The sequence below is a fragment of the Artemia sp. Qi Xiang Cuo genome, chromosome 12, assembly GCF_049724085.1.
Source record: "Artemia sp. Qi Xiang Cuo chromosome 12, ASM4972408v1, whole genome shotgun sequence".
NCBI lineage: Eukaryota > Metazoa > Arthropoda > Branchiopoda > Anostraca > Artemiidae > Artemia > Artemia sp. Qi Xiang Cuo.
In genome coordinates this window covers 8,871,525-8,892,325 of record NC_142805.1, presented here as the reverse complement: position 1 = coordinate 8,892,325, position 20,801 = coordinate 8,871,525, and the positions used below count along the sequence as shown (strand labels likewise).

General features: G+C 34.8%; 1 protein-coding gene across 4 annotated transcripts in view; it reads left to right on the top strand.

The window, feature by feature from the left end:
• The window catches only part of LOC148945739 (RILP-like protein homolog), a 139,035-nt gene that overhangs the window by 106,750 nt on the left and 11,484 nt on the right, over positions 1-20,801 (top strand). For all 4 annotated transcript variants that reach the window (XM_089098155.1, XM_089098156.1, XM_089098157.1 and 1 more), the window contains exons 5-8: positions 404-609; positions 5,997-6,125; positions 11,929-12,113; positions 14,673-14,789. In XM_089098155.1, the coding sequence (XP_088954281.1) occupies positions 404-609; positions 5,997-6,125; positions 11,929-12,113; positions 14,673-14,789 (637 nt within the window). The remainder of the gene's footprint in view (positions 1-403; positions 610-5,996; positions 6,126-11,928; positions 12,114-14,672; positions 14,790-20,801) is intronic.

Here is a 20,801-nt window from a genome sequence, read left to right as displayed (position 1 = left end):
CTAGCCCTGAGCAAAACAGGGTATATTTAGCAAAAGTAATATGAATTTTGTCACCATTTTAGTCGAATTTACTGGTATATTGAGTATTTACATGGCTTCAGGTGCTCGTTGGTTAACGTCACGCAATTTTTCAGAGCTGAAGATCGGTGATTGGTTTGGAATTACTGACAGGTAATTATATTGGTAGATTGTTGGAAAAATTGAGAGATTTGTGGGTGTGGGGGGGGGGGGCTTTTCCTATCATCGGAGGGTAAAAAATGAAATAAAAACTTGTGTTCTCCGAGAACACTTCTTTACTGTTGTGTTGGGGTACTTCATACCAATATTGAGGGAGGGGGTACTCTTCTCCTGCGTTTTCGTATGTTTAAAGCTACTGATTGATCATACGTTGATTATGCTTTAGATACGGCCGAAAATGAGCTGGAAAGTGTTATAGCTAAATACAATCGACTCCGTGAGCTGGTGGATAAGCAGCGTGATCAAATTAGAAGCAAAGAGAAAGATTTGGCGATGAAAACAGTGGAACTTGAAACCATCAAAGGGCGAAACGATCGCTTAGGAGAAACTGTTAAGGAAATAAGGAAAAGGCAAAAACAAGCTGCTGCCCAGGTAAAAATTATTTTTAGATTAGATCATTTATTTTTAGATTTTTTGCAGATTATTTTTATTTATTTTAGATTATTTTTATTTTTTTTATTATTTTAGATTTTTGTTTATTATTTAGATTTTTTTTATTATTTTTAGATTATTAGACAATGACTTTTAGATTATTTTAGATTAGATCGTAAACTATATTTAAAGTATTTTATGCCTTACCTCTGGAGCGACCAAATCCGCTAGTTAGTGTTGAAATCCATCTTTTTAAATTTCATCCCGACTTAGTTCATTGGTCACAAAGAAAATAAAAGGCCAGCCGAAGCCAACCAATGAAATTCATTCTTATTTACGAGTCTTTGCATGAAGGTGACAAGACAGTTGCCGACGTTTTTTTTTTTTTTTTTTTTTTTTTTTTTTTTTTTTTATGGGAAAACATCGTTTGTCGTTATCAGCGATCTTTAGTTGGATAACGACAGAAAAAAAAATTCTTGAAGACTCAAATGTCTTCTCTGAAGTGTTTACAAATTTTCTAATGCCCTCTCCCCTATGCAGGCATTTTTTCTAGCTTACTAAATAGCAAACAGATAGCAACAAAAATTTTGTATTTCCGTTATTTCTTCAATAATATAAAACATATCTTAATAATATAAAATATAAAACAATAATTATAAAAATACAATATCATCAGAAGAACATAATTCACTGATCCCCACAAAGGCTCTAAGTCCTGAAAAGGAGCGAATACGAATACTAGTCAAACACCAGCTACTAAATAAAGAATAACAAATCAATAAAATATAAAAAGAGGGAGAGATGAAATAGAGGATTTTAGTTTTCTGTCAGCTTTTAAAATAGAAGACTTAAAAAGGCTGGATTCCTATTGGAATTAAAAACTATTAGAACACAAAGTGAAAAGGTACAAATTCTCTTCTGAAGTTTATAAATTTTGCCAAACCCTACCCTGCCTTTCATTGAATCTTTTTCTAGCCTATTAAATAGCAAATTGGAAGCAAAAATATATTCTGCTTCCTGTTTGTCCGATCTTAGAATACGATGAATTCAATTTAATAATTCCCACAAAAGCTTTATGAATTCGAAATTCATTCTTATTTAAAAGTCTTTATGTCTTTAAAGACTTTAAAAGTCTTTTAAAGACTTTAAAAGTCTTTATGACTTTAAAGTCTTAAAGTCAAGACTGTTGCCAACGGGTTAGTTTTGTTTTTCCAACAGGAAACACATCGTTCATAGTTATCAGCGGTTTTTATTTGATTAACGACAAGAAAAAAAATTCTTGGAAACTTAAGTGTGTTCTCTGAAGTTTACAAATTTTCCAATGCCTCTTCCCCCCCCCTCCTATGACGGTATTTTTTTCTGACCTAATAAAAGACAAACAGATAACCAAAAAAATTATTTCCGTTTTATCGGATTTTACCATAAAATATAATCCAATAATATAAAATATATTACAATAATAAAAAAATACAAATGTCATCAGGAAACATAATTTACTGATCCCCACAAATGCTCTGGGGCCTGAAAACGACGGGGAATATGTCGTTTAGGGAAAACGATAGGGAATGAATACTAAACAAATACTAGCTAACAAATAAAAAACGATAAACCAATAAAAGATAAAGAGAGAGAGAGAGAGATCTAATAGAGAATTTTTGTTTTCCGACAGCTTTTAAAATGGAAAATGGAATTCAAAAGGCTGGCTTCCTATTTTAATTAAAAACTGTTGGGACACAAAGCGAAAAGGTAGAAATTTTTTATGAAGTTTACAAATTTTACCAAACCCTTCCTCTCATAGAATCGTTTTGTAGCCTATTAAAAGAGTAAATTGTAAGTATTATTCTCCATTGTTTCGTCATTGTAAGCAAAAATATAATCTGCTTCCTATTTGTCGGATCTTAGAATACGATATATTTAATTTGATGATTCCCACAAAAATATTATAACCTAAGAAGAAGGGATGACAGAAATGGCATTCAATATTAACTCAAAAACATAAAGTAAAAAATAACGAAATTCGATGTTGCTGCCAGAACGAAATTCGATGTTGCTTTTGTTTGTCGTACTTTCTCTTTACCAACTCAATTTTACATGTGGCGATGTTAAGACGAATTTTATTTCCGGGGGGGGGGGGGATTTTCACGGTAGAAATTCTTCATGGGGAATTTTTAGCGAGAGAAATTCTCTATTGAAAGATTGAGAATGGAATTGTTAGGAGGAATTTTTCTGACGGAGAGAGGGAGTTTATATATCTTCCTCTTATGGACTGATTATCCCTCTCTTCCTACACTAAAACTGAAGAAACAAAAACTTACCCCCTTGTATATCATGCATATTATCTAAGCCCTTTTTTCCTTTTTTTTGCTGTTATTAATTTTGCTGTTATTATAGAATAGCTTTCGATGTTTTTTATTCCTTTATTCCAGTAGAACCATTTCATAGAAGTAATCGTACTGTATTATGTTATTATTATTGTTCTCAAGTTGAAGATAAGTTGAAGATGCTTTCCATTTCGCAGAAGAAGAGCTTAAAGCAGAAAAGGAGATAAGATACAAACATTAATTTCGCAGGCATAATAAAAAAAAAACTTTGAAATTGTTTTGGGCAATTTAAAGAGAATTAGATGAAGATCCGACGAAAAAGTGAAAACATGGATATATAGTAAAAAATAAAAAAGTAATATGCAATTAAACAAATTGAATAACAGAAGTGGAATCCAAAAAAGAAAAGAATTGGTTCCTATATTTATACTACAATATACTTACTTACATACTTACACACTTACATACTTTCCTAAAATCAATAAAAAAAAACACAGCCCAAACAGGACCTGGTCTTCGTTTTAAGTATGTATTCAATGAGGAGGAAGGACCACAACTAAAAATTTATTATTACGGCGATTTTTCAACATTTTTTCAATTCGATATGTTCTGAAATTACATCCCCAATCCTCTCCTCTGAATCTCAAGGGATAGACATGGGGCAAGTGCCACAACGAGAAATTCGATATGGCGACGATTTTCAACATTTTTTCAATTCGATATTTTCTGAAATTACATCCCCAATCCTCTCCTCTGAATCTCAAGGGATAGGCTTGGGGCAAGTGACACAACGAGAAATTCGATATTACGGCGATTTTTCAACATTTTTTCAATTCGATATTTTCTGAAATTACATCCCCAATCCTCTCCTCTGAATCTCAAGGGATAGGCTTGGGGCAAGTGACACAACGAGAAATTTGATATTGCGACGATTTTTCAACATATATTCAATTCGATATTTTCTGAAATTACATCCCCACTCCTCTTCTCTGAATATCAAGGGATATGCTTGGGGCAAGTACCATAACGAGAAATTCGATATTACGACGATTTTTCAACAATTTTTTTCAATTCTATATGGGGAGCTATTTAAATTATTCAGTCAAACACAGCAACCGCCAGGATTAAAAACTTGCCAACCCTACACATAATTCTGGATATAGCCTTGTATTTACATTCCCTCTGAACAAGCGAGACAAACTGAGAAATAAAGAAAAAATAAAATACAAATGAAATGATACGAATATAACTACAGATGTGCTGCCTCACTGTATACCAAGTAACAGAAAAGTTTGGGCAATACGCATGCAGTTATGAGGTTGCTCTGCAGCTGACGAAAATTCCTTCAGTAAACATTAAATTATTTATAAAGCTTAGGGAAGAAAACTTGTATAGAAGAAAAAAGGCGTGGCTTTCTGTCGTCTATTGTAAACTAATATATATTTGACTGTGGCATGCAAAAGGAAACTAACTGAAGTCCAAACCTCTGTTTGTTCCAAAAGGGGATCAGTAAAACTATTGCAGATGACACAAACTAAAGATTGACTTTATGGCGAGTTTTTATCTGGAGATATACTTGACATATAATAAAAAATAGAAATAATAAGAAATAAAAAAGAATGAAATCGATGCACCTGAAATACATGAAAAGAGTCTTGTGTTCTTTTATATTCCTTTATATTCTTTATATCTTTTATATTCTATTTTATATTCTTTTATATCTTTTATGTGCTCTTTTATTATCTTTACATATTCCTAACATCTTAACTTTATATTTCCTTTCTAGACAGTAAAGTTTGTGTGGATGTATCTTTTCTATGGACGAAGGAATTGTTCTGTCTCCAATGATTCCTTACTTGAGTTTTCTTCAGTTTACTAGTTTCCATTTCTAGGAAAATAGTTTGTAGTTTCCTTTTCGTTAGCTAAGTTTCCTGTAGTTAGGTTTGCTTCCTATGAACAAAGAAGTTGCACTGTCTCTATATGTCGATAAAATTAATATTGATAAACTAAACACGACTCAGATTTCCCTTGGGCAGAATGTGCATGACTGGTTATGTGTTAAGGCATTCAAGAACTACAAAGGCAGTTCTTGAATACAGGCAGTGAGTTCTACAAAGTTAAGTTCTACAAAGGCAGTGCCTTTGTAACTACAAAGGCAGTCAAGGCACAAAGACTAGGTGTTTTTGTCACCGTAGGCGTGACAATCTTGATCGCCGAATTTGGTTTCCATGGTTAATTCCATAATTAGGATTGTTATTGGATCTCTGTTGCTCTGTAGCTAATCTGTTACTGTTACAAATCTCTGTTAAAAGCGATCTTTTTTTTGTGATTTCATGAAACCAGCAGGACAATTTAGCAGTTTTAATCAAAAATACTCCTACTATTAACAACTCGCTGTAGCACCAAGCCGCTTGAGTCTAACATAGCTACGCATGCTCCTCTCCAATCCCTCCAAAAACTATAATATAATCTTCAAAACTTCTTTTTCTTGCATGGAAGATGTGGGGAAAATTAGGTGCTTGATGGTAAGTAGACAAGCAAAAGCCTTGTTGCTGATCCAAAGGGACACAAAGAGCAATTTACAAAGGGTACGTCTCTGTTGATAACAGTCTTTGTCAGCATACAACCTAGCCGACATGTTTGGGCAGGAATAGGATCTTCAATGTTGGGCAGGATCTTCGACAATAGGAATAATATTCTAGTAGTATCATATGTTTCGTCGCTGTCAGAAGAGTCAGAATCCATATGTTCAACGATTCTGTGAAGAAAATTAAGTGATTGTATAAAAATTCTTGCCATTTTTGTTATCGAAACGCATTGTTCAGCTGGCTCTGGTCAGGTTGATATTCATCAATCCAGATGGTCGGTTTTGTTCTTTTTTTTATGATGTATCATTTTATCAAAATGGAGATGGTAGATTGTCTTCAAAACTAAAGTTTATATTCTTTATATGATATTTATTCTGCACACCAAGAAAAGACGCGTATAGATCTCCTAAAATAGTGCTATTTAGAAAATATAGTCTTCCTAGACGACTGATTTCAATGTAAGTATTTGATATTACAGGTCCGCAGTTTACTTGATGACAGAGCTGAGTTGCAAGCACAAATCCAGGATCAATCCCGTGTCATTGCTGCATTGAAGAAGCAGTTGACACTAGCTGCTAAAGAGGTTGAAGATATGCAGCAACCACAGGTAAGCCACAACAATTTGTTTTTGGATAGTTTTACTGAAATACCTATTTTCTAGGGATTTAGCCGTAGTTGAGTAAGCCTAGAGAAGTCCCTTCACATAAAGAAACATGTTAAGCAGAATAATCACAGTTAGCACGTTTTGCATGAGGAGAACATCTTTCTTCGCTTCTTTCATTGTTTTTCCAGTTTTTCTAAGAATTTCATAAATTTTTCGCAATAAACTCTGTTTAATTTTGAAAAATCTGCGAAATGCAGCATTGTCAACCGAAGATTCTTGTCGGTTTTTGAAACAAAGCGCTGTCTATTTAGTCAATAGACTTTTTTCATGAATTTCGTGTTAACGTCACTGTAATGTTTCTAGTGGCGTCTATAAACAAACTTTGCATGTTGTGTTTGTTTCGCTATGAATTTCCAAACTCAACAAGGCATTATTGAATACATACAGAAAATTGGTAGAAAAGGTGTAAAACACTGAAAGAAGTGAAGATAAAGGTTCTCCCCATGCACAATGTGTTAACTTTGATTATTCAGCATATTATGAAGTAAAAATTGTTTTTTTTAACATGTTTCCTTATCTTGAGGGACTTATCTAGGCTTACACCGTCGTAGTATTTTGGACTAATGAGTTTTTTTTTTTTTTTTTTTTTTTTTTTTTTTTTTTTTTGTACTGAACGTTCAAAGATAAATTCTTCGGCATATCCATAATCTTTTTCCTTATGTTAGTTTTTATCGGATCGAAGAAGTTTTTAGGGTACTTATGTATTATAGCAACCCGACTCAAGAAGTGAAGTTAGGTTAATCCTAATGAAATATTCCTAAATACGATAAAAATATAACACTTTACGAACAACATTATGGAAACTACAACAAAGAATTACTGGGAAGCAGGCCCCCCAGAACCTGCTATATTAAATACCTAACCAAAATACCAACTCTATACATTAAATATCTAATTGATATCTACCTACGTAGTAGTTTATTTCACTGTGCCTAAGCTAACTATCTGCGAATGCAGACAGAGAAATCGGTTGTACGCAGATAGATTAGATCAAACTCCTTGAATGGAGTCGCTACAATACACAAGTACCGTTTTAAGAAAAGTTGCTGAAAGGCTACACCTACCTAACCAACAAGAAAACAAAGTTTTGTTTTTAAATGTCATTTATTCTTGTCCAGAATGTAGTATTCTGCTCTATAATTTGAAACGTCATCTCTGGTAATGAATCTACCTCCTCCTTACAGAGTTTAATAAAAAAAAATCGAAAATAAGGGTTGATTGCAAAGGGTAATGATGATTAACTTTCTCCAAATCTCAAGTATCGATTATAGCTCTTCCTATGGAATTTTCAATGATGTTTCTCTTGAAGCGCTTTTGTTTGAAGATTGTTTTGTCTAAGAACTTACCTTCAAAAATATCAAGTATTAACACCTCCTTTTGTGATATTTTACTAGTCTTGACTATAATACCAACTTTAGTGATATTTTACTAACATTTTACCGGTTTGAAGGTTAATTCACATAGGTTAGAAACTACAATAAATGACCTTTAAATGTTCCTAGTTGTGGACAAATTGCAAAAGGTAATGATGCCAGGATGTGTGATGATTAACTGCTCAGCTCAACAATTTTACCAGCCGGATGAACGAATGTAGCTACTCAGATTTGAAACAGAAGCAAATCGAATATTCGTCGTTATTAAGTTGACTTCCGTCAAAACGTAGCTTTTGTCTCATAATACGTAATAAATTTCCGAAAATTTCAAGTTCTGACTGTACTTCCGCTTATGAGAATTTACTAGCATTTTTTTTAAATCCTCAGTTTGAAAGTTATTTCACGAAGAACAGATATTGCAGTATATAATTTTGAGTATTACGGATCTCGGATTTATTGTAAAAGGGAAATCATGGCATCATGTCAAACGTGTCAAATTGTGACTAGGTTGCCAATAATTGATCAAATTTACAGGCTTATTTAAAAAAGGGTTAAAAAAGTGAAAAAATAAATGAGGGCAGGGGTGGGGGGGGGGGGTGTTGCAATCTGGTTATTTGCCCTCACTTAGATATTATTGCTGGTCCTAGATTTTTTTAAACGCCTTTTTAGGGGATATTTTCATTGAAAATGCTGTTTTGTATTTTCATACAATGATTGAAAAACCTGGGGATTGAATTTCTTCGACTCTTTTGTTGGTCGGTGAAACGCTGATCCAAAGTAAAAGTAAACTGAGTGTTTACCCCTCTCAAAGATTTGTTTCATAGGGAGACGTGAAATTTATCTGCTGATGCAAAGTTTGACTCTATTCAGAACGTAGCTTCAGTCTTGTAATCTACTGAGCATAAAAATTTGAGAGTATTTTAGAGCATTGAGAGTATTTGAGAGTATTTTAGAAGAAAAGAGTATGAAACCTCTTGAAAAATTAAACCTCTTGTATGAAACCTCTTGAAAAATTAAACCTCTTGTATGAAACCTCTTGAAAAATTATTCGTTGGGCTTTTTTTGGATGGATTCAATTTTCTCTGATCTTCGCGGGATATTAGGGGGTGCCAAATTGGACATTATATTCAAGATCCGGTGGACAAAGGAAGCTTAAATCCTTAAAGAATTCAAAAGGGGGACACTAAATTTATTTGGGATCTTAAGGAGGGCGATAGACGCATTAGCTCTATGGATTATATCTTGCACATGGATATCCCACTTGAAATTAGAAGAAATTGTGACGCCAAAAAATCTAAAGGATGACGCAAAAAATTCCTGGGGGGATAGGGTTAACAAGACGGGGTAGGATTTTAAGGAAACATATTGGCATTATCATTGATTTGGACGGGGTTTACTATCATATGTAAGTTCGAGGCATCGTCTGCAATGTCATTGAGGATGCTCATAGGGTTGCTTATTAAATTTCTACAGCAGGAAATTTATATTAAATTTCTATACAAGGAATTTCTATCGGTCAGGAAATTCTTTAACGAGGATATTAATCATAATTTAAATAAAGGAGGGAAACTAGGAGAGCAGCTTGGGATTTTCAATTGTGTACAGTAAGGGGACAAAAATAATGAATCTGATACTACCTAGTACGGGTACTACCTGTGATCTATGTGATAAGGAGGATGCAATCAATTCCACCAGGAAGGAATTGATATTAAATTCGGTGACAAGTTTCTTAAGTAATATAATGTGGCTAACAAGGCCAAATGCTTTTTGAAGGTCAATCGAAATTATATTTAGCCAGCAATTAGGCTTTTCGAGAATTTTCCCTATTAAGTATTAGCTCCCGAATTGCCTCAGGTCAGTAAGAGGTAGGATTATTTCTTATAGCCAATCTGCAAGTAATCCTTCATATAGTTTGGAGAATATAGGAAGGAGAGAAATAGGACGAATACCTTCAAAACCAGGCTTTCCGTCTTTTTTTTTCAAGTTGTTATGAAACCCTGTTTCCATATTTGCGGAAATTGGTCAATCTCATTGAAAAGAACAGACAAAGGCTTTACAAGGAAGTCACTGAAAGCGCTACTCAGAGGAAATCGTATATTCGAAGGGATATACCCTTGTTTTATAGAGATGTATAGGGATATACATCCCTAGGGATCGTCATCAACTAAAAAAAAGTCCGGTATTTGGATACTTAGAAATAACACAATCAGCACTGCTCTGAAATATATAATAATTTTTTCTCCATATTATTAGGGGAGGGCAACGGCCCCCCCCCCCCAAACGACGCCCCTGGTGTTATAGATGGTTCAGAACCATCATTCAGGGAAGGGAGGGACTGGTAGTTTAAACATAACCATTCACCACATCGCTCTCTCTCCTCAATAGATATGTCCGTAAACTTGGGATGCAACCGTTGTTGGTACCGACTGCACTGAACCGTTTTGAACTGAACCATCCCGCTAGCAGCACGAAGCCTATATTATTTATATAAGCATATATTATAGTATATAATATATGCTTATTATATAATTAATATATATATATATATATATATATATATATATATATATATAATATATATAGTTAATGTATTATATTATATGTTTTATAATAATATATAAGCATATATTATTTCATATAATTTCATAGGTTTTGACATAATAATGACCAAATTAATCCAAATTATTTAGTTCTGAACTGGTCAATGATTGAGTGAATATTGTCATTCAACGGGACATGCACAAATGAATGAAAAGTTCGACTAAGATTAAGGAGGGGGAGATCTTTAATCTCTGCAAATTAACATTTTTAAGCTATAGTCTTAGTGTGCCCTGCTTTATTTCACGGCTTTGGGATCGAGTTGAAACTTTCAAGGACAGTTTTTGTTCATTTTTTTGGTTAGGGGGGGGACACTTCGAATATTGTGTCGGGGGAGAGAAAAATATCGATCCGATCCTCACGAAAGGGCATACGATATGTTTTTTTCTTGTTTGAACCTGCTGTCTGACAGAATTTGCTACTAGTACGGGTTTTTGTTCATTTTTTTGGTGAGGGGGGGGGGACACTTCGAATATTGTGTCGGGGGAGAGAAAAATATCTATCCGATCCTCACGAAAGGGCATACGATATGTTTTTTTCTTGTTTGAACCTGCCGTCTGACAGGATTTGCTACTAGTACGGGTAAATATAAATAGGATTCAATTACTATTGAAATTGAAGGTACTCTAAGAGTTTAAGATCTGTTGAATATTGAATGTTATATACAAATGATTCATGAATGTGGATAGCAATGGAAGCAAACATAATAACGTGGCTAATAGAAACATGCTGCATATTATAAAGTAAGAATTTTGGTGTTTAAGTGTTTGTTTATAGTTTTGTACGAACCTGTAACATTTGGTTGTGTATAGGACCATCAGGGGTTGCTGGGGTGCATTTGTGAGTGAATAGGACCATCAGGGTTTGCTGGGGTGCATTTGTGAGTGAATAGGACCATCAGGGGTTTCTGGGGTGCATTTGTGAGTGAGTAGGACCATCAGGGGTTGCTGGGGTGCATTTGTGAGTGAATAGGACGATCAGGGGTTGCTGGGGTGCATTTGTGAGTGAATAGGACCATCAGGGGTTGCTGGGGTGCATTTGTGAGTGAATAGGACCATCAGGAGTTGCTGGGGTGCATTTGTGAGTTAATAGGACTATCAGGGGTTGCTGGGGGGCATTTGTGAGTGAATAGGACCACCAAGGGTTGCTGGGGTGCATTTGTGAGTGAAACGATTATCATATTTGAAAAGTGCATGAAAAAGGCATCGAGTAGTGTGTTCACCTTGTCCCTGTGTCAGCAATGGGATCATATTTATATTTACCTTAATACGCAATAAATTTACGAAAATTTTGTGTAATGCCTTTACCTTCTTTTGATAGGATTTACTACGGTTTTTTTGGAAACTCCTCAGTTACAAAGATATTCTAAATGATCTTATAAAAGACTTGTGGTTTTTTACTGTTGACTCACTTTATTTCCTTTTTTTGAAAGGGATGGGCATGGGGGAACAAAGATTCGAAAAATTTAAACCGCCCTTGTTACGTGCCTGTCTTGACCTATATTACCGTTGACTATGCGTAGAGAGGGAGAGAAAGATAAGCGTATGGGAGCCTTTCTTATATATAGAAGATAGCTATTCTCCATTTTAAGTTTTACATTGCTCTTTACTTTCAATTGAGAAACCAGTTTTTTTTAACTAGTGCCTCGTAAATCTGAAATATTCGGGTGCTCATTTTCATATCTTAAAAATTCCCCCCGTTTTTGTTGAATTCGTTTGCCAATATTCGTTTTTTTTATTTATCAGTTCGCTTTTATCATACCCTTCTTTTTCTAGTCGATGTTCGTCCCTGATCTAAGAAACAAAGTGGTCTACGATTTAGATGACCCTGGAAGACCTCGATTCACCGTAGCTGAGCTTAAGGATCTTCTTCAAGAGCGAAATGACTTGAAAGTTAAAGTTCAAGAGCTTGAAGATGAACTGGAAAAATACAGACCGAAACCACAGGAAGCAATAGCATCGTATGTATACTTCAAGCTCGCTCTCTCTCTCCCAGTGTATACCTAGAGAATAATTAAAATATACCCATTGGGGTTTCACGAATTGTGTAGCATTTTTTTGTGTGTGGGAAGATTCGACCCAAGGGCTAAGCAATAACACATAACGTTATAAGAGAGTGGGGGCATAGCTTAAAAAAAAATCATGCTTGATGTATTGAACATTCAAGAAAATATAAGGAAAATCGTTAGAAATGTCAAGATTTTTGTGTGAACCTAGTCCTAAAAGCCCCCCCCCCCCCTTACTAATCCTGCATACCCATCAACCAAGGAGCCATCTATTAAGAGGATTTTTAAACTAAAGCCATAAAAATACTGCTTGGTGTTTTGACCATTTTTGTTAGTGTTTTAATTCGTTGTGTTCTATTCAAGATCGGTATGTATCCTAGCTTTTCAGGATCGGTTTGCATGCAAGAAAACACTAAAGCAAAATTTAACTTGGTGCAAATTTAAAGCTCTTAGAATCAAAATCTCAAAGCTAAAGAATTGAAAAACTGCTTTTAAAAACAAAAAGTCTAACCTGACTTTGATATTAACAAAATATTAACCGTCCAGTTCGACCCAGAAATAACTGATTGGCTTATGAATTCCCAATCATTTCATTTTTTTTTTTTTTATGCAACAGATTGCAGGAAAATGTAAATGTCTTTAGATAATGCTGAAACTAGAAAAAAATCAAGTTCTTATAAAATGTATTTTAATTTAAAAGTGGAATAACTTTAAATAAATCATTAAGTTAAAATGGTTAAAATGGGCATATTTATGCTGAGTAGATATGGAGATAGGAAGTTGATGCATAGATAGGGAATTGTATGTTTTTGTATGAAATATAAGACATTTTTAAAACAGCAAAACTAAATTATTTGTCACGCTGAATCGCGTGATGAGAAAGTGTTAAAAGGAACTACAATTACAATGAACAATGATGACACTTTAATTCAAACGTATAGTGCCACTGCTCCACTCCGCCAGGTTAGAAACGTGTATGGGATAGATAGGGAGAAGGGGCATTATTTTTCCCCTCAAAAATAATCACCGCCTTGAAATCTATTCAAAGCGGCTGTAAAGCTAAGTTTTGATGCAATAAGGCCGGCACTCTGCCAAAGGCAAAATCGGCTAGACGCTCATGACGTGTTGAATCGAATGTTCATACAGTATCCAAGGATGTAATTATTAATGTACTTATTATTAATGTAATTAATAAGAGAGTACCAATTACTTAACTCAGTTACTATCATTAGTTGCCCGATAAAAAGTAGTCAAAACTTACGTGTCAAGAAACGACAAAAAGTGGTTAAGTAAAATCATATTAGTCAATTATAGTGAAATTGTTAGGAGAGTTGTTAGGAGAAAATTAGTTAGGAGAAATTAAGTTGTTAGGAGAAAATTGACGATTCTTATTGTCTTCCTTCTAAATGGTTTCTGTGTTATATTCTAGAAGTATTCTAGAAGAATATTCTAGAAGAATATTCTAGAAGTATTCTAGAAGAATATTCTAGAAGTATTCTGATTTCTGTATTCTAAAAACCTTCTTAAAAAGTAACTAAAAAAATTAAAACGTGAGGTAGAGTATTTTGTGGAATACATCAACAGAATGGATGGACTTGGGTTAGTAATGCCTTCTAAAATCATGACTAGGGGAGCGGCCAATTCCACCAAACAGAAGAAGTGCTGACTATGATGGAAGAAAGACCCATTGAGAAGCAATCCAAGGTAAAAGAAGAACCGCTTTCGCTAGTACTTGTTCTTTAGATTCAAACAATTGCCGCTGATATCCCTCAGGTGAGGGACGGATGTTGCCTACCCAACTGGTCTAAAGATTGCAGGTAGGATTCTCGGGATAGGGCAAACAATAGAATGCCTTAACAATAACAAGGAAAGCTCTTCTACAAAGGGAGAAAAGAGATAGACGTGTCCTATCTCAAAATACCCCGCCTGAAGGGGTACCAGTTGCTCAACTGCTATTGCTGCTATATGAAGCTTTAAAGATTCCTTTTACGACATTGTAATAGCAAAAATGTCTACGTATCTAGTGTCAAGAATATTAGTCATGAAGTAGATTGCATGACCTCTAGTGATGGATTGTTTGATTTAATCTCTCACCCTCTCAGACTGATCGTCTGTATTTCTTTTTGGATATTCGTAGTGACTTGGACTGCTTTCACTCGGGTAGATTGAGGTTATTACCGTCGGCATACCTCTTAAAGTGTTCTGTCCATTTCTGAGTATTGCACTGAAGGAGCCTCCTCGTGTTCAAACTAATTCACATGATATTCACTGATCTTATTGTACGAGCCTGTCTTGTAGCAGTCTTTGACTGCCATATTTAGGGACCGCTAGATACTATTGCATTTATATATACAAGTTAATTAAAGATTTCTTAAACTCTGCTGGATCGAATCTCTCAATCTCTTATTGCTAAAGTTTTAGCTGAGATATGCAAAAAGTCGTATGTGGCTATCCCTGTTTTTATTTGTAACTGCTTATCTCCAGTTATTATGCTATTGTACCCCATAATTTTAGAGCTGATACTGAAGAAGATGCAGGAAATGGAGAGGACTTGCCAGTTCAAGGACCCATGCCATATGAACCGGAAGACGCCCCATGGAGGAGAAAAGAAGAATCAGGAATTAGAAAGTTGTAAGTACTTTATCTCATTTATTGGCCTTCTTAAACAAAAGCACTTATTCCCAAAATTAAGCACTTTGATTACTCACTGAGCGCTTTCAATGTGCTTAGGAAATAAAAGCGCTTTCCATCATTTACATTCTTTTATTTTTCATTTAAAAGACCTCACTTTTAAATAGAATATTTCCCGTTTTTGAAATTTGAGAAAGGACATGATTCCCATGAAAAAATTTTGGATTTTGCTGAAATAATAATATTTTTGTTCAAGATTCTGTGTCACAGCTGATAAACCTCCTAAGCAAAACTGCTAAATTTGGCAATTAAACAAAATAAACATGGAAATTAAATTTGGCAACAAAATAAATATGGCAAATCAATTTGGCAAAATAAACATGGCAACTTGACAATTAAATAAAATAAACATGTCAATTAAATTTGGCAACAAAATAAAAATGGCAATTCAATTTGGCAAAATAAACGTGGCAACTTGACAATTAAGTAAAATAAACCTTGCAATTAAATTTGGCAAAATAAACATGACAATTTGGCAATTAAACCAAATAAAGTTTGTATTGACAAGCTTGAATACAAACTCTTATTAAAACTCCAAATTCTGAAATTAAGCACTTTATTTAGCAATTTATATTACTATTGAATTGTAACTGCTTAACCTCCTTTAATCAAAACACTATTTACATAAAGTATTTACTATGATATAAAAACATTTTTTATTCTATTGAATACCTTTTTGTGATCCATGCACAATTGGTCTTGGCGTTGTTCAGGGGTTTCTTCTGCCTTTCAGTTTGTGCATGACTTCTCAGTGTGCTAATAATCATTATTAAACATTTTCTAGAACTGAATTGGAAAACTGGGAAACCGAGATAATCTTTATTGGAAAACATTTGTTTATTCGTTTTCATTTATATAAATAGCAATCATAGCACTAAATTGAACGCTTCAATATGCTAGTTTTACGTTCAGAAAGAAGATGCAAATAAGGCTCATTTGTTAAATGTTCTAGCGAAATGGATGAGTTAGCAAATCTGTTCTTACGGCACTTGACGGGTATTAGTTTCTGGTGCCGAAGTCTGCTGATCGGGTGCCGAAGTTGGAAGAGTAGATCAGTGCGGCTGTGATAATTAAAAGGGTGACATACACCATTTTTGTAACTTTTCAGGAGAGTCAAAAACCTGAAAAAAGTTTGTCGGCTGTGGTCGCTATGAAGGATAAGGCTGATGAAGATAAAGGGAATGTATTCTAAACCAACTTTTTATGCTCTTTTCGGTGGTATCAATTAAATTCAAGTATTTTGAACGAATTAAATATTATTTCACTTTATGGCGTGTCTCTATTTTCCTTGATGAAAGAGGAGACAAATGGCAGGTCCCTATGTTATAGCTCCATAAGATAATATCGAATCTAAAAGAACAGGTCAAAAAGGAGACATATGATCTGCACATATCTTTATTGCAGCTTTACTGCAACATTCTATTCCTCGTCCTGAGTTCACCTACGACACATACATAACTCATTTTTGACCAAGATGGCATATGTCGCCCTTTTAATTGTAATAGCCGACTGCTTCTTGCTTGCTAATATCGCTTTTTTGAATTTCATTATTAGATTTTGTCTTTAATAGAACAAAGTGAACAAGTTCAAGAAATCAAGAGCGGTTTCGTAGTTGCTGGAATGGGGTCCCAGTGTTATTTTAGTTGCCATTATTGGACATGTATTTCCGCTGACAATTTTGTCAGTGGACAAAATTGTCCGCTGACAGCGGTGTTCTGATTTTTGGGACACCAAAAGGGGACAGCAATACTCAAGGATAGGTGTGATATAGGTTGTGTATGCAGGTGGGATCCGACGATCTAAGAAAACCGTCCTGCGTATACTTCTTAGCAGTGGCCGTAGCTTGCAATATTGTCGAAATTCAGCTTACATAAGCTATCACTTGTAAATGTTATGCGTAGTATTGTTGCAGAAGATATAGTTAGAAATGGCACAAATGGGATCATCGTTTTCAGCTTGAATTGATTGAATCTTATAACTTTCAATTTCTGTTCATTCACATGTAGGGTACTTGACTTACGCTGGTAGATGAGCTCCGTGAAGAGTCTCATGACAAAATGCTGCATTGCAGCTGTATTTTCCACTATGTATTTTAGAAGTGCAGACAGTGTCTTTGAAAAAACGTTCCTCAAAATCTGCTTGAATTTTCAACTATGTATTTGAGTAGTGTAGACAAGTCGTCTACGAACTTAAAACACTCCTCAAAATCTGCGTACATTTTCAACTATGTATTTAATTTTTAAGAAGTGCAGACAAGTCGTCTAAAAACCTAAAACGCTGCTCAAAATCTGCTTACATTTTCAACTATGTATTTAAGAAGTGCAGACAAGTCGTCTACAAACTTAAAACGCTCCTCAAAATCTGCATACATTTTCAAATATGTATTTGAGAAGTGTAGACAAGTCGTCTACGAACTTAAAACGCTCCTCAAAATCTACTTACATTTTCAACTATGTATTTGAGAAGTGTAGACAAGTCGCCTACGAACTTAAAACGCTCCTCAAAATCTGCTTACATTTTCAACTATGTAATTGAAAAGTGCAAACAAATCATCTACGGCGACAAGTCGTCTGCAAACTTAAAACGCTCCTCAAAATCTGCATTCATTTTCAAATATGTATTTGAGAAGTGTAGACAAGTCTTCTACGAACTTAAAACGCTCCTCAAAATCTGCTTACATTTTCAACTATGTATTTGAGAAGTGTAGACAAGTCGTCTACGAACTTAAAACGCTCCTCAAAATCTGCTTACATTTTCAACTATGTATTTGAGAAGTGCAGATGAGTCGTCTACGAACGAAAGACGCTCCTCAAAATGAAGGCTGTGAATAGTAGTAGGGCAAACAGCTGCATTGCGACTATATTTTCAACTACGTATTTAAGAAGTGTAGACAAGTCGTCCACGAACTTAAAATGCTCCTCAAAATCTGCGTACATTTTCAACTATGTATTTAAGAAGTGCAGACAAGTCGTCTGCAAACTTATAACGCTCCTCAAAATCTGCATACATTTTCAAATATGTATTTGAGAAGTGTAGACAAGTTGTCGACGAAGTTAGAACGCTCCTCAAAATCTGCTTACATTTTCAACTATGTATTTGAGAAGTGTAGACAAGTCGCCTTCGAACTTAAAATGCTCCTCAAAATCTTCTTACGTTTTCAACGATGTAATTGAAAAGTGCAGACAAACCGTCTACGGACTTAAAACGCTCCTCAAAATAGGCCTACATTTTCAACTATGTATTTGAGAAGTGCAGACAAGTCGTCTACAAACTTAAAACGCTCCTCAAAATCTGCTTAACTTTTCAACTATGTATTTGAGAAGTAAAGACAAATCGTCTACGAACTTAAAACGCTCCTCAAAATCAGCTTACATTTTCAACTATGTATTTGAGAAGTGCAGCTGAGTCGTCTACGAACTTAAGACGCTCCTCAAAACGAAGGCCGTGAATAGTATTAGGACACACAGCTGCATTGCTGTTAGGACAAACAGCTCTATTTTCCTTGATGAAAGAGGAGACAAATGGCAGGTCCCTATGTTATAGCTCCATAAGATAATATCGAATCTAAAAGAACAGGTCAAAAAGGAGACATATGATCTGCACATATCTTTATTGCAGCTTTACTGCAACATTCTATTCCTCGTCCTGAGTTTACTTACGACATATACATAACTCATTTTTGACCAAGATGGCATATGTCGCCCTTTTAATTGTAATAGCCGACTGCTTCTTGCTTGCTAATATCGCTTTTTTGAATTTCATTATTAGATTTTGTCTTTAATAGAACAAAGTGAACAAGTTCAAGAAATCAAGGGTGGTTTCGTAGTTGCTGGAATGGGGTCCCAGTGTTATTTAAGTTGCCATTATTGGATATGTATTTCCGCTGACAATTTTGTCAGTGGAAAAAATTGTCCGCTGACAGTGGTGTTCTGATTTTTGGGACACCCAAAGGGGACAGCAATACTCAAGGATAGGTGTGTCTACAAACTTAAAACGCTCCTCAAAATTTGCATACATTTTCAAATATGTATTTGAGAAGTGTAGACAAGTCGTCTACGAACTTAAAACGCTCCTCAAAATCTGCTTACATTTTCAACTATGCATTTGAAAAGTGTAGACAAGTCGCCTACGAACTTAAAACGCTCCTCAAAATCTGCTTACATTTTCAACTATGTATTTGAGAAGTGTAGACAAGTCGCCGACGAACTTAAAACGCTCCTCAATCTTTGCTTACATTTTCAACTATGTAATTGAAAAGTGCAGACAAATCATCTACGGCGACAAGTCGTCTGCAAACTTAAAACGCTCCTCAAAATCTGCATACATTTTCAATTATGTATTTGAGAAGTGTAGACAAGTCGTCTACGAACTTAAAACACTCTTCAAAATCTGCTTACATTTTCAACTATGTATTTGAGAAGTGCAGATGAGTCGTCTACGAACTTAAGACGGTCCTCAAAATGAAGGGTGTGAATATTAGTTGGAAAAACAGATGCATTGCGACTATATTTTCAACTACGTATTTAAGAAGTGTAGACAAGTCGTCCACGAACTTAAAATGCTCCTCAAAATGTGCGTACATTTTCAACTATGTATTTAAGAAGTGCAGACAAGTCGTCTGCAAGCTTAAAACGCTCCTCAAAATCTGCAAACATTTTCACATATGTATTTGAGATGTGTAGACAAGTTGTCTACGAACTTAGAACGCTCTTCAAAATCTGCTTACATTTTCAACTATATATTTGAGAAGTGCAGATGAGTCGTCTACGAACTTAAGACGGTCCTCAAAATGAATGCTGTGAATATTAGTAGGAAAAACAGCTGCATTGCGACTATATTTTCAACTACGTATTTAAGAAGTGTAGACAAGTTGTCTACGAACGTAGAACGCTCCTCAAAATCTGCTTACATTTTCAACTATGTATTTGAGAAGTGTAGACAAATCGTCTACGAACTTAAAACGCTCCTTAAAATCAGCTTACATTTTCAACTATGTATTTGAGAAGTGCAGCTGAGTCGTCTACGAACTTAAGACGCTCCTCAAAGCGAAAGCCGTGAATAGTATTAGGACAAACAGCTGCATTGCGACTATATTTTCAACTACGTATTTAAGAAGTGCAGACAAGTCGTAAATGAACTTAAGACGCTCCTCAAAATTTGCCAGGTTTGAACTGATTACCACAAGGAATACTAGGGCAGCTAATTTTGATTCTTATGGGGCAGTTAGGGTCTGTTCTGGCTACTCAAAGCAGCTGTCTTCGGCGAACAAAGGGTAAAATGACTGTCGTGTCTCTCGCAGAAATTCTGTCACTTAAAGTTGCATGTATATGTTTTTGCTTCCATCTGTTTCAGATTTCTCAGCAGGGTCTATAAGGTCAAATGCTTTACGGTAGTCCGCCAAAAATAAATCTAGGATACAATTAAAGATATCCAACCATATGACAGTTTGGTCGTACATTCAAACAAGGTATACTGCCGTATTACTACGTCGTATGCAACCATATTTGCACGGACATATCGTACCAATATGAACGTAGTGTTCCCTAGACTATGTACTATACTAGTTTCTTTTGACTGACATACATTTTTTTTATTTAAATTTTTTTTAAATAATTTTTAAATAATTTTTAAATAATAAAAAAAAAAAAAAGAATTTTACGACTACACTAACTTTTGACTGAAAATAATCCTTTTTGACATTTTGACCATATATCAAAGAATAAGCTACAAGAATTATTTTTTTCAATTCTAGGGCTAACGAAATAAGGTCTAGGTCAGTGGTTCCCAACGGATTTGGGTCCTGTCCCACCTACCCTTTTCGTAGTATTTAACTTTTATTATTCAAAATTTTATGTCAGGAAGCTTGAAATACTTATTGACTTTGAAAAGTATTGTCTGAATACAACACCTCCATCTAAAAAGTGGTGGGCCCGCTCTCATTAGTCATGTAAC